Source organism: Oryzias latipes, chromosome 15, assembly GCF_002234675.1.
Source record: "Oryzias latipes chromosome 15, ASM223467v1".
NCBI lineage: Eukaryota > Metazoa > Chordata > Actinopteri > Beloniformes > Adrianichthyidae > Oryzias > Oryzias latipes.
In genome coordinates this window covers 13,913,402-13,931,998 of record NC_019873.2, presented here as the reverse complement: position 1 = coordinate 13,931,998, position 18,597 = coordinate 13,913,402, and the positions used below count along the sequence as shown (strand labels likewise).

The 18,597-nt window shown below is 38.2% G+C and overlaps 1 protein-coding gene across 1 annotated transcript in view; it reads left to right on the top strand.

Moving 5' to 3' along the window:
- The window catches only part of LOC101172102 (attractin-like protein 1), a gene marked incomplete in the record, with an annotated part of 241,418 nt that extends 225,751 nt beyond the window's left edge, over positions 1 to 15,667 (top strand). The window contains 2 exon segments of the mRNA XM_023963706.1: positions 6 to 120; positions 14,398 to 15,667. Coding sequence (XP_023819474.1) covers positions 6 to 120; positions 14,398 to 14,519 — 237 coding nt within the window.
- Positions 15,668 to 18,597: the final 2,930 nt, after the last annotated feature.

Genomic DNA, 18,597 nt, shown 5'->3' with positions numbered 1-18,597 from the left:
TGCAGGGAGTGCCGAAGCCTATAGCCATGGAGCCATGCTGGGGGAGCAGAGCGGGTGTTCTCACCGTACTCCTGTACCTTCCCAGAGTCCCATCTGGAATACCCCCACCGGGACAATCTGGTATGATCCTCAGACAGAACACAGATCCATTCAATTTGGGTTTTGCCGAACATTTCTCTACTTTTCTTAAACGACGAAAAATAGTTTTAAAAGGAAGCCCTTTACCTTATCAACTGTAAGTAGTGGCTGTGTAACATGAGAAATTTACCGGATTTTCCAGTGAATTTCTAAATTTATTTTATGTACAGGATTGCAGTTTATTACTTCTGGTATAAAAAAAAGGTTTTATTTTTAAAAGTAAAAACGCTAGCCAGCTTTCAAAATTCTTCTCTGTGTAACAAAGGAAATTGGTAACTGTTCTAAGAAAAATATTGTGTAAAAAACTTTTATTGTGGCAACTGTTACCAGATTCCCAAAAGATTGTAACCCTTGTGCTATCCTAGGCATTTTAACATTGGGTTTTGGGTCATCTAGACCCACTAGACAGTGCGCTAAACCTTTTTTCTTCAATGATTTGTGATCTTCACTATCCATGGATTACATGAAATCTTTCCAACTTATCCACCTTTGTCATGGTAGGGAGAACACGTCAATGTAAGGGTGGTCTCATCTAAGATAGCACAAGGGCTAAAAGCTATCGCCCTCTGAGTTTTGGCTTTTAGCTTAAATTTGAAAAACTTACTGGTAATAACTAAAGTTGATAAATTATTGTTGCCTTTTTTCCCACATTTTGTTGTTTTCCAAGTCTCCTTTCCTAACCATTTCCAAGAAAAAATCATAATTTTTACCGAGCAGGTAACATATTGTACAGGGGGGATTTTTGCATCCTTGTTGGAGTTTACAATCATGATGTGACCATAAATAAACTAAACAAGACTGAAACAGAAGTAATTTACTACAAGAAGCTTTAAAAATGACATTTTATTTATTTAGACTGTTTTTTTTCGATCAGATGCCCCTTGATGTGAATTAACATTATATTTAAAAAAGTGATTCAAAGCCCCTCTCTTACATTCAAAAAGGTGATCATGTAAAAGGTCCAGTTCCAGGAAAAAACTACTTCAAGCCAAGACACTAAACTTTAATGGACTGTAATGGTGTTTTCTTTTGTTTTCTACCTCAATGAAGGCCAAAGGAGCATTGCACTCACAGGTCCCATTTAGCCATGCACATTCATGGACGGTTGGTCGCTGAGCTGCCATGCAGCATACCGGCCAGACAACAAGGAGCTATGGTACATTTAATGCCTTGCTCAAGGCACACCTAGGGGAGGGGGAGTGGGAACCAAACCAATAGCTATCCACTCTACCTCTGTGGCATGGCTCCCCACATTCTACCCATTTGGAAGTCATCCTAAAAACCACAGAAGGGGAAAATCAACCCTGATAGAGTGCTTCATAAACATTTTTATGTGTTTTAAACAACACAAAAAAGTAGGACTATCAACAATAATGTCAGTTTTAAAAATGTTTCCATTGGTTATTACAGGTGTAGAGTGTCAACACTGAAGTTTATATTTTGAGAAAAATCTTTTTGGTAATGCTACGTGATTCACAGCTGCAGAATGTGTTACTTACAAGAACTCTTGACATATGGCTTCATTGCCAGTTGATGTGGTCGGACCTGCCAGGTTTCCCTTGAGCCCTTGCTGTTGGATCAATTGTTCCCTACCAGAAACTTCCTGACTTTCCATTGCTTGAGGTCATGTTGCTCTATAGATGGATGACATGCAATATCCCCAAGTAGCTCCATCTAACCACCAAATGGCTGTGGAAATCACTGCAAAGACAGCAGCACTTCCTCACAGAGCGGACGAGGCCTGTGGTGTCATGCATAGTCAGCAGGAGGCCAATGTTCTCTCCCTCCAGCTCATCTTCCAGCTCCCATACTCTACTCACCTCACACGTGTTTGTTTGGTCTGCTTTTCCATCTTTGTTTTCCTTTTCTCCTCCATCTTTTTGGGAGAGTGCTGTCATTGAGTCGGCTGGCAGTTTTGGTTTTCATAAAGTGAACTGTATGTAACTGGAGTAGGTGTGAGAGGCTTTGCTGCCGGTGCTTTATGGAGGAAATGAAGAGAGCAGACAGCAAAGCACATTTTCCAAGAGCGCTTTTCCTCTCACAGCAGAAGCTTTATGTCTTTTAGAAAAAAAAAAAACTGTAGGTGGTGTAGTCCAACACTAAAAGAAACGGAACAAAATAAAAAGGTTGTGAGAATAGGTACCTACAAGAAAAAAATGAATGGTTTCTAGCAATTGCAGGCAAAAAAGTCAACAAAACATGAGTGCCTCTGTAAAAAAAAAGAGGCTAAAAACAATTCAAGGACTGAAAAAGAAGTGGAAATACAACAACTTTCTTTTGAGACACATTTTGAAAAACAAAATTAACTTGGGAAACAAACTGATCAAAGTTTTAAAACATGTAAAACATGGAGGAAGATACATATAGTGGATGTCACATTAAGCAACTTAAAAAAAAAAAAAAAAAAAAAGGTTCAAATGATTACATAAAACTTCTGGTCGTGCTATCCATCCATCTTCTGAATCTGACCCTTTTGGGGTCATGGGGTTGCTGGAGCCTGTCCCAGCTACTGCAGGCCTAAGGCAGGGTAACCCAGACCATCGCAGAGCCACAGACAGACTTACATTCACTCCTAGGAGACAATTTTCAGTCACTAATGACCTGTTTTTGGACTGTGGGAGGAAGACATGATACGCAAAGAAACCTAGACATGCACAGGGTTAACGTTCTGAAGAAAATTACATTCACTAACTTTTTATTTATACCAACATTATACATCTAGAAGGTTAGTGATGCTTGAAGTAGAGGTAAGATCGGGCCTAAAAAATCCAGCCCGACTCGACCCAGGCCCGCGGGCATTAAAGCCCAACACAGCCCGAGCCCGACCAATTAACTTGATTTGCAGGCCCGAGCTCGAAGCAAACCCGAAATTTCAATTTATCCCATAGTATTTTTGGCAGAAAAAAATGCAAGATTTCTTAAGGTTAAAATAATCTACATATTTTTATGATCATGATAAATGCATTTGCACAATGAAATAATGATGGAACACAGAATAAGAGGCCAGACAAAGAGAGTGAAAGAGAGATCTTGATGCGCACTCGCTTAATTACGCAGAGAAATACTGCAGCCCAGCGTCTGCGCTTCCTGTTTAGTAGTAGTTTTGTAGCAATTACCTTACAGCGCCTTCTCTGTTTTAACCAAATAATTTATTTATTACAAGTATTCCTTAGTTTAGTATCCACACATCATTTTAGTATACATTTTTATAAACATAAATTTATTTAAAAAGTCAGCGAGAGAGAAGCCCGGCCCGACCCGAACGTAATGATTGTCATTTTAGTCAGGTATACTTCAAGAGGAATCCCACATGTGTGAGTCTATTTTACCTCACCTTCCCTTCCACTGTGTTTCTGTGGACTGTTTACTTCTGCTCCTTGAGACTTTCTTCTCCTTCCCTGAGGCATAACATTGACTCACCCTGCATGTGCAAGATTTTTTAAATGTTTCAGTAAAATTAGGATAACAATATAATACGAGTCCAGGCTAAATTTAGAAGCTCCCTTTAGACCCAGTGTGACCCCTACTGCAGCAAATGGACATTCCCAATATTTAAAGAAATTGAAACAATTAAAATACACTGCATTCTCCGCACTACAAGATGCACTTAAAAGTCTTAATTTTTTGCAAAAAACAACAGTGCGTTTTATAATCCAGAGCACCAAATACATGGATTAAATCCGGCTGTGTTTACTGAAGTTGAAGTGATTTTAAGACATGAACAGCGTTCTGTCAGAGTTTTTGGTTGGGTGTCATTGTACGCTAACGCAGCTAACATGTAGCAGTGTTCTACTGTGTTTTTTAAAAGGGGTAATAACAAGGATGGGAGTTAGTGTAGTCACAATAATGTATGTTTTAGCGATATCAGCCCTTTTTTACATATTGCAAACTAAGTTTGGAGATACAGGTATTGTAAATACACTAACGTGGCTAAGCGTGTTAGAAACAAGTCCTAGTGTTACTGTGAACACAGTTATTCAGGTTTGACTGACTGACAGACTTATCCCTGAGTCTTTTGTCTCGATTAATGTTCCTAATACTTCAGTGCGCCTTATTTCAATTTCAATTCTATTCTATTTCTTTATTTCAAACACAAATGAAAATAAACACTAGAGTTTAAAATAGACAAATAAAACAGTTTTTATGACATGAGTTCAAAAATAAACCATACATTGACGGTGCGAATTGTAATTCCGTACAACATATAGTGCAGAAAATATTAAATTGTGGTATATTTTCGATTTTTGTAAAAAAAAAAAAATTTTTTCATTTTACGCATAAAACAAAATAGTACAGTTATGCGAAATGAGGGCCATCAGTTTCATAATGATAGTTTTTTTTTTAAAAGCTCAGTTTTACTTTTTAGTCTTTAGTCTGGGATGAAAGCTGAACACATGGAAAAGGACTGGAACACTAAGAAAACCAACAAATGCAAAGATCATTGTTTAAGCAACATCCTAAATTGTCCAAAAAAAACAAAAAGAAATTGTAAGATTTCTTTTTTTCCAGTAATTCAGGCATAAATCCTGAAAATGAAATGAAAGGTGACTCACTGCAGGCAGACTTCCTAGCAGCAGCTGTCAGCCAAAATGGAGTGGACAACTAACACATGGGGCTGCCTCTAAAAGCAAGTCTTACAGTGAAGGGACAGCTTGTCCACTGAGCAACTGAGTCAAAGTCACAGTGGCCTGAAATGATGGATAAAGCAGGGGAAAAAGACTGACAGGGTGAGGAAAAAAAGGGGGGAGGGAGAGGCAGGAGATTGTATTTTTGTCTTTTTCCGCTATCCTCCATCTCTGCAAGCCACTCCAGCTCAACTATCTTAGCTGGAATTCTTTGTGAGGTTTTTTTGGGTTCCACCTCCTACAACTGCAGCTGTTTTAGATTAAATGTGGAACCCAATTACTTGCAGTAAGGGATTTACCATATAGTCTCACGTCAGTCCAGGAAAAAAAACAAAGTTGAGATGGTTGGATATATTTTCCCTTTCAACTCTTTTCTTTTGATACAAGGTTAGCAGAAGGTATATTTTCATGGCTGATTTGATTATTCAGCTGATACTTTGGAACGACTGAAAGGAGAAGGCTTACAGATGCTGCAAACTCCTGACTGTCTGAGAAAGGCCCTACAAAAGGCAAAAGAGGCAGGGAAAGGTGGAAACTCTTGAAAGGAAAAGGTATGTGAGTTCCTTTAAAGACCGGTGCCTGAAAACTGAAATCTGGAGAGCCAGCGTAGCAGTAAGCAGGAGATAATTGCGCAGAGGAGTTGTTAAATTAATGCTGTGGATGGTGGGACCCTATGGTAACCCCCACCCCCACCCTCAAAAGCAATCAGTTGTTGAAGTGAAAGAAGCTGCTGGTTTTCTCCAAATTGACTAAGCAGAGGAAGAACTCATCGCCGCTTCTGCTCTTTTGCTTCTTTCTGTTTGCGAACACCATTATATCTGCATCCCTAATGGTTCAGCCTTCAGAATTTACTGCTCAGTTGTCTCTGGGTTACACTGTATTTCAGACAAATTAGACCAAAGTGGCACAAGCTAAGGTGACAAGTTCATGTTGATTTATGTCGTATAATGCTAAAGACACAGCAGGCATGTGACGCACATTTACGAATGTGCTAAATACCAGTTCTTGAACACGAGTACCCCATGGTGTTCCCAGCAAGTGAGGATGGGCTTCTTCTTCTTTTTCTATTTTACTTGCGAATGTCTGCCTACAGCTGAAACAGTGAGCGTGAAATGTCAAAGATGTGAAAATCTAGCAAATCTTACTCCAGGCTTTTTCTTTCACAGCTCTATTCCGATATATGAAAGACTTATACAGTACAGACCAATGGTATGGACACACCTTCCTATTCATTTGAATGAGAAGGTGTGTCCAAACTTTTGGTCTGTACTGTAGTTCCAGCCGGGCACAGACCACATTTAATAATTTCTCCTCTGTGATCAATTTTCAAACGGTTGGCACTTACATGATTTGAAAGGGACGCAATTTATACATCACTACCAAATCCAGGTCACAGTTTGTCCTGGTTAAACCTTTGTAATTAGAGCCCAAAAACTGTTGTAGAACTTTTCGTAGCTATGTATTAATTTGAGAGTTTTAAATGCGGAAGCCTGAAACACACATTTACATAAACTTTTCATTGGAAGTGGTTGCTTGAACCCACGTTCCCAAAGGCGGTGGAGCCCAATAATTGACCGGTTTGTTTGTTTGTTTTTCTGTTTAAATTCAGAATAATTGATTAATTTTATCTGATAAAAGAATGCATGGTTTAATAATGAAAAAATAAAAAGGGATTTGACTTCTATGAAAGTTTGAAGAATGAGAAAATTCATAGCAGGTTATTAAATTGCTGGATCAATGAGATGGCAGCCATTAGAATAGGGCTCAAATCCTTAAAAAATGTTATAAAATATCCTTTTTAATAATTTCGTATTCAGCGCAGGATTTTATTTTGTACGCTGTGAAAGCTAGCAATTAATGGATTTGATTTGATTTATTTCAAGTATTAATTGTAGTCAATGCAATAAAAAAATAAAATCACACAGATTTATCAAACTCATTACAAAAATAATGAAATGCATAGATAAAAAACAAAACAAACACACAATAAAGTCACATTTGATTAATTAAATACAGTGGTCATTAACTAAAGTCAAGTAGAGCTGGATTTTTTCCATGAAAAGGAGTAGGAAGAATGGAGTTTATATAATCCCACCCCTTCTGAGTTTTTTCATTTAAAAGTTTTGAAAAGTTTTTGTAATCAGGTTCTGAGCAGAGAGATATTTTTCAAGTAAAAAAATCAAGTGCTTACTGATTATTGATTATGTTCAGAAAACATTCATTCATGATTTCGGTAAACAGTAACGTGAATCACACACCATGCAACAGATATGTAATACTCACTGATAATAATCATAAAATGATTTCACTAAATCCAGATATCATTGCTACACATTGCAGATCAATTAAAGAAAATTGATAGCTTGTTGATTGTAATTTAAAACAGTTCAGTAGTCATTATTGCATATTACACAATGTAATGTTCATTGGTGGTAATGAAAAGAGCTTTGTTTATTTCACCACAATGAAGTTCACACATGTATTTAGAATTTTTCAAACACCTGTTAATCTTTTTCTCATCTTATCTTCATATTGTGAAATTAAATTTAATTCAATTTTATTTATACAGCCCATTATTACAACTATATAACTTATAACTTTGACTTTGTTAGCTCATTGAGCAATTAGCTTCAGCCTTTTCAGTTAAACATTGCATGTTGTCCCTGTAGGAATATCTGGTTTCTTCTCACACTCAAAACATCCTATAAGGTTGATTGGTGACTTTTAATTGCCCATTTGGTGTGTGTTTGTGTGTACGTTGGCCGTAAAATTAGCAGACAAACTGCTCAAGGTGTACTACACTCTGAAGTAGCTGGGGTACACTGTAGCAACCCCTCACTTTAGCATCCCACTGCAGGTAAAGATATTGGATGGATTGATCTTTAGCAGCTTTAGCACTCAGCACTATGGCAGCCAATTCAATTTTGCCTGTTCCTGACCCCTGACATAAGTCCAAAAGTTTAAGTCTAATTTAGGAGCCATTCTACCTCCAGTGTAAACACATTGCTCCAGCTATATCATCAACCTCTTCTGCTCAGTGGGTCGACTTCCTGACATTTCTTCCTTATTTCATTTCTCATCCTCAAAGAGTCCCACTGTTTCCCCATGGATTCCTGGAAAGTTGCCTGACAGGAATCGGACAACTAAGCAAACAAACTCAGCGGTATTTACCTGAAATAGATCTTGGATACTTTGACCCTCTCTGGCTTTGCAACCATTGAACCCACTCGAATAAAAACGCAATCCCACGCTTTCCTCTGTTGCTTATTTAACTTCTAGTCAGCTGCATTTTGACACCAAAAATTTGGATACTTTCTATACCTGTCTGACTGGACTCTTGCATATAAAATACAGTGGTGGACAAAATCGTTGGTACCCCTTAGTTAAAGAAAGAAAGACCACAATGCTCAGTGAAATGAGTTGAAACATTCAAAAGTAACAATAAATTAAAATGTATTGAAAATTTAATAATAAAAATCAGCCATTACTTTTGAGTTGTTGATTAACAGAAATATTTTAAAAAACAAACTAATATAATAGGGCTGGACAAAAATGATGGTACCTCCATAAAAGACTGAGAACTAATTGCCCAGGGGGTCATGATGAACTCAGGTATGTCCTTTATTTGACATCACAGCTGTTTTCAAACCCATAATCAGTCAGTCTGCCTATTTAAAGGGAGACAAATAGTCATGTTGCTGAAAAGGTGTGTACCACACTGAACATGGACACCAGAAAGCGAAGGAGAGAATTGTCCTAGGACATTAGAAACAAAATTATGGACAAACATCGTAAAGGTAAAGGCTATAAAACCATCTCTAAGCAGCTTGAACTTCCTGTGACGACAGTGGCACATATTATTCAGAGGTTTAAGACCCACGGGACAGTAGCCAACCTCCCTGGACGTGGCCGGAAAAGGAAAATTGATGACAAATTGAGGAGACGGATAGTTGGAACTGTATCCAAAGAGCCCAGAACAACCTCCAAAGACATTAAAGGTGAACTCCTAGATCAAGGTACATCAGTGTCAGATGTACCATTCGTCGTTGTTTGAGCCAGAGTCGACTTCATGGGAGACGACCAAGGAAGACACCACTGTTGAAAGGAAATCATAAAAAAGCAAGACTGGAATTTGCAAAAATCCATGTTGACAAGCCACAAAGCTTCTGGGAAAATGTCCTTTGGACAGATGAGACAAAACTGGAGCTTTTTGGTAAGGCACATCAGTTCTATCTTGGTAGACTCAAAAATGAAGCATACAACGAAAAGAACACTGTCCCTACTGTGAAACATGGAGGAGGCTCAGTTCTGTTTTGGGGCTGCTTTGCTGCATCTGGCACAGGGTGTCTTGAAGTTGTGCAAGGTCAAATGAAATATCAAGATTATCAAGGCATTCTGGATAGAAATGTGCTGCTTAGTGTCAGAAAGCTTGGTCTCAGTCGCAGGTCATGGGTCTTCCAACAGGACAACGATCCAAAACACACAGCCAAAAACACCCAAGAATGCCTAAGAGAAAAGCGTTGGACTATTCTGAAGTGGATTCTATGAGCCCAGATCTGAATCCCATTGAACATCTGTGGAAGGAGCTGAAACATGCCATTTGGAGAAGACACCCGTCAACCCTGAGACAACTGGAGCAGTTTGCTCATGAGGAGTGGGCCTAAATACCTGTGGACAGGTGCAGAAGGCTCATTGACAAATACAGAAACCGTTGAATTGCAGTGATTGCATCAAAATGTTGTGCAACAAAATATTAAGTTATGGGTACCATCATTTTTGTCCAGCCCTATTTCATTAGTTTGTTTTTTTAAATAATTCTGTTAATCAACAACTCAAAAGTAATGGCTGATTTTTATTATTTAATTTTCAATACATTTTAATTTATTGTTACTTTTGAAAATTTCAAGTCATTTCAGTGAGTATTGTGGACTTTCTTTCTTTAACTCAGGGGTACCAACAATTTTGTCCACCACTGCACATTAAATATGACGCGTAGGGAATGTGGAGCAACCTTTATCAACCGAGGTTGCACCAAGCACAGTTTGACCCTCCAATTAAGTCCAGGATCGAATCAAAATCTGAATTTTGATATTTCTTTTCTAACTTGGATTTTTCGGACTTCTTTTTTGTTCATCATTGCACAGGATGACATCTACCCTTTTGCTGTTTACTCTTTTATTTGGGATGTGAGCTGTCTAAAGTCACTTATATACAGGAAGGGAGCTGGTGGAGATGTTTGTCGCAGACTTTAAAGAGCAGCTGCCGCCAATACACATTCCTGGGGAATTTTGTCTCTTCATAATGACCCCATTAGTTTGTCAGAACATGGGGTGGAGTGGGGTGTGAGCATGATGGTGGGGGTGTTAATGATGTGTCAGCTCACCTGACAAAACAATCACATTAGCACACCCGATCACCAAGGTAGCAAATGAGCACTTCCACTCACCTGCAGCGTAATTTGATTACTTTTGATCCATTTAATTTTGCAAATGGAGATGCGTTTGTTCACCTGGAAAAGGACTGATTTTCTTTTCTTTTTTTTCAATTTTGATGGCAATTTGTCAACCCTGAAAGCCATTTTGGAGAAGAGAAATTCAGCTGGCATGTAGGAATATTAATTAAGTTTCATTAATTAGCATCTTCAGACTGGATAAATATCATTATGACATGTGTGTTTTGGAAACATAGGGAAGACAAAAAAATAAAATCTTCAGTATAATAGTATCTTTTGTAGTCACACAGCGTTTTATTCCATTCAATTTTTTCTGAAACTATCCACTACTTAACCATTATCCTTGTATATTTTGGGTTATACCATGGTCCGGGTGAATACTTGATTCTGATTGGCTACAAGGTGTCCATTAAAATGGTAAATGGCCTATTCTTGTCTAGTGCTTTTTTACCCTCCTTGAAGGCCCAAAGCGCTCTACAGTCCCAGTCCCATTCACCAATGCACACATTGATGGTGGCTCAGCTGTTGAACCGGTGCCAACCTTCCACCAGAGGCAAAGTAAGGTTCAGTGTCTTGCACAAGGACACTTTGACTAATGGGCAAGCAAGGCGGGAATCGAACTTGCAATATTCAAATCAGAGGTCAACCGCCCTGCCGCTGCACCATGGTCTCGGGTGGTCATCATTGCTCACATAGACTGAATGTTCTATATTATTGCCCTGGCTTAAGCCCCAATTGGCAGCCAGTATAACAGACACTTGGAACATAGGTGGACTGTAATATTCCACAGTTTACCCCAAAACTTTGCTCTGCTGGTTAGTTATCACCAGTTGCAAGAGAGTGGTAACGTTAGCCTTTAGCATGAAAACGCATTACACCACATTTTACGCAGTCCACTTCTTGTTAAAAACAATTAAAATGCTAAAAATGGCAAGATAACAATAATGATATGAGATTTAAAATTTTTCGTAAGTAACCATCATTTGTAAGGGATAATGCTTGACGAGGTGTGCTTTAATAGAAATTAATAGACAAAGTGGAAGCCTGAACCGTCCGAAGCGAAGCGGAATAGGGTTGCTTTTGCGAAGTGAAAGTGTCAGTCACACTTTTTAATCCACACACTGCAGCCAATCAGAATAGGAGTATTTACGCGGACCACGGTATAAAAGTAGGATAATGCCCTTCATGGTGTCTATTATCAGAAAAGAATGGACTTCGCAGTCACGTCATTTGGTTCACCTCTCTGCGCCGTCTATTAATTTCTGAAAATGGACACCTTATCTGGCATAATCCCTTTTTTAGAAGAGTGTCTAACCTGGTAACATTTAAAGTTTTGCCAATTAGAACATCCATTAGAATGCTGAAGAGTTCCAAAACAATGAAATTCACTGTAAATCCAATAACATAGCACACATGTATATATATAGTGAAACTGTAAGGAATATCAATGTTTTTCATTGTCAATTCACCCCTAGTTTGTAATTTGTGGACAGGATACGGTTTTTACCTGCATTTTAAATTGCAACTACGGTTTTAGCAATATTAGTTTTTGTTTTCCTCAATTAGATTTCTAATAGATCAAAACAGGTTAGCAGTCTTTTAGCTGATGCAATAAAGTCTAAAATTTGAACTGCAGTGTAAACTTAAATACGTTTCAACCTTTACTTTTTCAAAAAAAAAAAGAAACACCTTGGAGAAAAGGCACAAGCGAAATGTCGAAAGGAATAATGGTCCAACTGAACAGGTGCTGCTGGCCAATCCGCCCCCAATACTTTTATTTATTTATTTTTTTGTTGAACGGAACACATTAGAGCTGGCTGCCACATTCAACTACATGCCTTTCTGTATCCAAACTTTGCAAAACATTTCCGTGCACAGGTGCACTAGTGCACACAAACACACTTGCATGCAGATATGCACCAGATGACGGTGTAATCGGCTTTCCACCCACTGAAAATACAATCCCAAGAATCACTTGAGTGTGAAACCTCGAAAAACATCCCGCATCCAAATCATATCAAGAGCACAGCAGACTCGCTTCAATGTTTGTCTGGTTTGTTTATTTGGCTCCTGCAAACCAGCAGATTGCACTCGCCCTATAATGACCATTCATTGTCGGGGCCCACAGTTTTTAGGGGGAGGGACTGGACGAGCTGCCGTGACACTAAAACCATATTAGCAGCAGCGAAACAACTGCCAAGGTAACACAATGCTCAGGGGCATCTGATGCCTTGCTGCACCCTGCCTGCTCTCTGCAAGCTGAGTGTGAAAAGTGAGTCAAACAATTATACAGATATACAAGGTGCTCTAAATAAGAGACAATGTGCTGTATAAGGGCGAGAGCAAGAAAAGAAAGGACCTGGGAAGACTCACATAATTATCCTCTTGTTTTCTGTTCCACACAGGGTCTGGACAAGTGTTGATAAAACATTATCTGGATATTTGAATCTTTTTTTCCCATTTTGCCAAGGTTTACTGGAGACATTTTTGCTATTCCTCACTTGAACTGCTCTCATATTTACTGTATTTTCCGCACTATATGGCACATTGAATGTTAAAGCACACAGTCAATAAATGGTCTATTTTCCAATGTATGTCATATGTAATGTGCACTGAACTATAAGGCACAATAAGCAAGACAAAGGAGTCAGAGATAAGTCCATCAGTCAGTCTTTGTAAACTTTTTAAAAAGGTTTATTAAAAAAACACATTCTATATCCGAATTCCTTCACTACTCAATACATGGTTTACTTTATAGTGCGTTTTCTATTTTATAGTGCTGTCCGAATCTACAATTCCCAAAAAAAAAGTCTGCAAAAAACCAGTGTGCATCAATACTCAAGTGATTGGCAAATATAGACCACAATGCATTGTGTTTAAACAATTTTTGCAAAGAAAATGTATTTAAATGGTTTTTTTAAATAAAATATCAACATTTTCATCATCAGAAACGAATGGATTTACAATTGTCGTCACTAAACACTCATATCATGTAAAAGAACAGACTGATATTTTGAGCGAGTGTCGTGCACTTCTAAAAATTACTTTGACATCAATAATCACTACCAGAATTTATCCATACAAAGTGCTCCAGATTCCAAGATGTAGTGTTGGTTTTTGAATAAAAAAATTAAGTGCGCCTTATAGTACGTAAAATACGGTGAGCCTGCACTGGCTGTTTTAACTTTTCTTTGGTGTCCATCATTTTTTTAATGACTCATTTCTTAAAATACATTCCCCAAGGTTTTCCCTGCACACCAAGAATCCAAACTTTCAAAAGCATATCATACACTTTTTTCAGTATTCAGTTAGTTATTATTATTTTCCTGCTATGCAAAAAAATCTAATCCCAGAGAGAAACCTCTTCTTTATGACAGAGCTGAATTAATTAGGACAACTGCTTGCTCGAGTCCAATCTCATCATCCAGCACGCTGAAATGATGAGCAGACTCTCATAGTCATACAAAAGACTATTGAAACCCCAAGCAATAATTCCAATATGTGAACATACAGAGAGACCAGCACACACATGCAGACTAGCCTCTTTTTTTATTTTAGAATTTTTAAGTTCTCGCAAATCCAAACATAAACTTAACTGACTCACCTTTTAAGGATCTGCATAATGTGGTATTTCTAACTTGGTGGTTTTGGGTAAAAATGTTAAACCAACTCTTAAAAAAAAGGAAAAAAGGAGATGGTCTGTCGTGAAACAAATAGTTGTAAGCATTACGTAGGTAATGTTAATTTTTGTGTGTCCTGCAGCAGTCCTGGACTGCAAGGACCATATTGTTTTCTTCTTTCTCACTGTGCACTGTGGAAATTTCACCCCGCCATATACTCAAAAACATACCAAAATGTGATTGGTCTGTGCAGCTCTGACCAGGGTGGCAGGGGCAATAGGGAAGAGTGACGGCGTGTAGCAGCAGTTCAGCCAGTGAGTGCAGCTCAAAAGATGGTGGAGAGGGAAGGGGTGGGTAGCGCCTGCAGGCCATACAATTCCTGCGTGGCATTAATGTGTGATTTTGGTTGCAAAACTAATGTTAAAGTTAGATTCATTTTATCTTCAGCTCCTTAGACCATCACGTAACAAGTCTCTAACATCGTAGGAACTTTTAGAATATAAATTAGTCTTCAGAATTGAATTTCCTGTTAACCATCTTCTGTTCTTCTCTTGGATTTCAGGTATTGCAATAGCCAGCGCTCTGGTGGACACATCACAGCAGCGAGTTTTGGACTTTAAAGAAAGAGGCCTGGGGCTAAAACACCGCAAGCACATTGTGCACCATCAAGGCACTTGTGTGTGAACAAAGTGAACACATATCCATGGTGACTATCCTAGGGATTTCACATGAGCATATGCTCACAGATGATAAAAGCCTCCAAGAACAGCATTTCAATGACGCCTGGGAAGAGCATGGATTTAGATGAATGCCTGTTTTTGCAAAATAAAACAAAAGTTTGCGGCCCTTTTGTTTCTTGGGTCATGTAGAGAGGACTGTTTTTTTATTGTTGTTCCCTTGTTCTATGTCAAACATTAGCTGAGTGACTGCAGGGGTGTGTTAGCGTCCACAGGGTTGGTTGGAAATCTTTAAGTGCTCCTGCCATTCAGTGTCAGTCAATCCCACTGATGGAAGTTGACAAAGAACTGTTGTTTTCCACCAATAAAGAAAAACCAAACAAGTTGATGTTGATGAAGGAGCTGTTGATGAAGAATTGCATCTTATTTCAAAGGTTGTTGTATGTAAGTGATGATTTTAAAATATAATATAATAATAATATTTCCTATACCATGATTTGATAACTCCTCAGGTCCTCAAAGATGGAGGGACGTCTGTTTTTTCAGTACTGAAAGGAAAAGGCTTTAACCTTAACCAGGACCCTTTGTATTATTACTATTATATATTATGAAACTTTTCATGCAAACAGAATGTAAATTCTGGACAGCCAAGCAACTTGAACGCTGGTATCAAACTACCGATATCAGTCACATTACTCCTTATTTACTACTGTGAAGGTACACTCATGACTAACTTTAGCATATCACAACTTGGGCTATTTATTATTTATGCAAAATCAATTGACACAATGTCTAATAAATGCACTTTTATTTCATTTTTAAACTAATAATAGTGTCCCTTCTTTTTGTAATCTCCTTTACCTTTAAATGTCGTGTATGCAAAAGAAGAAACAAAAACCCAAGATTTTGATGTGAGGTGTTTTCTCCTGACCAGTTGTGTTGCACTTCCCTTTTAAAGTTGTAAAGTCAGTTTTATCAATTGCACATTCAAAGTATAGTTGTGTCACTATGCATATGTGAATATGTATGGTATGTATGTATTTTGCACCAGTTTTTTTCTTTTTTTTTTGCTGAGACTGGAACAGTGGGCAGCTCAAAAATACCAGTTTGTCATCTGTAAAAAATAAAACCTTTTGATGCCTCTTTGTATTTTAACAGGCTTCAACGGTTCATATGCATCTCATGGCATTTTGCAATTAAGTTTATAGTCAGGTGGCATTATGGGCTTTCAGTAGGGGAAATAATCCTCCAGGCAAACACTTTTTGTTGGTACTAGAGGCTGTGTTTGGATGCAGGAAAAAGTAAACGTGGAAGAAGTTTATTAACCCTTGTGCTATCCTAGGCATGTTAACATTGGGAGTTGGGTCATCTAGACCCCACAAGACAGTGTGCTGAACCTTTTTTCTTCAATGATTTGTGATCTTTACTGGTGTCCATGATTACATGAAATCTTTCCACCTTTATCCACCTTTGTCATGGTAGGGAGAACACGTCAATGTAAGGGTGGGGTCATCTAAGATAGCACAAGGGTTAAATGAAATAAAAGAACCAAGCACACAACAAGAGCCGTTACCAGACTTAACCCATAACTTGACACAATATGGGACTAACAGCACAGACAGCAATGAAATAAATGAAAACTTGTAAAAAAAAAAAAAAAAAAAAAGGTACTTGATGACAGTGAATGGAGCAAAATGGAACAGAAACACAAATACCTAATACAACAGTTCATTTTTGGAAAATAAACATGAAAAAATGAGCAAATACATAAAATATGTATTTAAATCCAAATGTGTTTTTTTAACCTTCAAAATTTTACATTCATATGTAATTAAATATAAAATAAATACATTCATCATTTCACTGAACACTATACGTTCCAAAGGTCAAGATAGTTTATTATGACATTAGATTACAAACTTTTACCAAAAAATATAATAATAAAACAACAACCAGCCAAAGATGCTAAACTTTTTAAGGTGTTAACTTCAATAAAAATACATGTAAATATTATTCAACATACACCAGTCGATTTTAAGCCTTTATCCTTTCCATAACAAACACTTTTTTTTAATACAATTAAGGTTTAGTGCAACAAATTCTGATCAGAAATACTATCATCACACTCTAAGGTGCTTTAACCCTTGTGCTATCCTATGGGGTCAAGATGACCATTGACGTGTTATCCCTACCATGGCAAAGGTGGATAAAGGTGGAAAGATTTCATGTAATCCATGGACACCAGTGAGGTTCACAAATTGTGTCTGTCTAGTGGGTCTAGATGACCCAACTCCCAATGTTAAAGTGCCTTGGATAGCACAAGGGTTAACATTGGGAGTGGGGTCATCTGGACCCCACAAGACAGTCCGCTAAACCTTTTTTCTTAAATGATTCGTGATCTTCACTGGTGTCCATGGATTACATGAAATTCTCTTTACCTTTATCCACCTTTGTCATGGTAGGGAGAACACATCAATGTAAGGGTGGGGTCATCTAAAATAGCACAAGGGTTAAAGCCAAGTTTTTTTGTTTTGTTTTCTCTTCACTTTTAAATTTGATTCTTGATGATTCCAATTGGAGCTGTACATTTCTCTGAGGACCACACAAGGTTAACACAGCTTTTGTTGTTACTATTAGTGACCTGAAGACGATAAGTGGCTCCAAATTCACTCTCATCCAACAGTCTTTTTTTTTTTTTTTTTTGTCCTCTTAAAGATAAAAGTCTGCAGCATTCAACAACACTTGGATTTCTGGCATCTCAGCTCGATAGCTGAGCGTTAAAGGGAAGAAAAAAGTGGTGCTTTATCCCTTTCATCCTGATGATCCGAGATGTTTTTGAACGAGTTTAGAAGATAAAAGGGGCATGCATTTTAGAGCAAAATCAATGGCACACACTCAACAATCCACTAACTATAAAGGGGAAAAAGAAAACATGCAAAGTGGGCAAAAAGAGTAAAAAATGGAACCACCCTCATTAAAGTAAAAACATCTTCTCTCCTTTAGCAATAAAACTACTTCACGTGTTATTGAAAGCACATTTAGCACAAACAATTTTGTCTACAAGCTACTTGTTTTCAAGAGAAACTGTATTATTTTAAAATATAATCACAGAAAATGAGAATGACATACTGTAAACAAAAAACTAAAATTACCTTTAAAGTGTTTGGACCTATAACCATTGGATAAAATGGAAAAATGTCAAGCTTATCCTCTTCATCCTAAGCTCTCCTATCTCCAGTGGTGTCTTTCCGGCAGCTGTCCTAAAAGTCTGGCTGAGGACTATGGGTCAGCAGAGCCATGTCCCTGTGATTGATGCCCCATCCAGACCTCAATCTTTATGCTATTATGGCCCAATTGTGGTGGGTTAATTTGGGCCACATCAGAGGACGAGTGACTGAGTCATCCAGAGGGGGTAGATGGTTAAAAAGGATTACAAAGCATGCGGCTGTCCTCCATCCTCCCACAGACGCACACGCACACAGGCAAACCAGACAGGCTCAATGGAAATGGGAAGAATGACGGCCCTGTCAGTGCTGTCCCAACATGCAATGTCCCTGCCTGTATGGCTTTCAGCCCTTACAAAGAGAAGTCCTTTTTCATGTGAAGGATGAAGGGATGATGCATCCAGTGCGCCACCGAACAGCAGCAGGGGAAGTAACCGCAGAGACGTCACAGGTCAGCTGATATGAAGATGCAATGTGAGAAACTTTACCCATCAGAGCACCAATTATTAATACTTCAGTGTACCAAGTGATATATTCATTTCAAGCAACTTCCTAAAGTGCATGGTAGCTCTTGGACATGCATTTAGCCGACACTGGACATGCAGGGATGGGCTTTTCTTCTTTTCTTTTGCTACTTTTTACTGTTGCATATCTGTTACAAGATGCTTGGAGCAAAATGTCAACACAGCACAAAATTTGCTCCAGACTTTCCCTTTCACAACTCTATTTCAAGTTTTGAATGCAGAGGTGAGGAACACGCATTTATGCAAGTGGTCACTTTATACTGATGCACAGTGACAAAAGTAATATTGGTTTCCAAGTCAACTACACCAACTCTTTTATCAAGCTGCTAACATCATA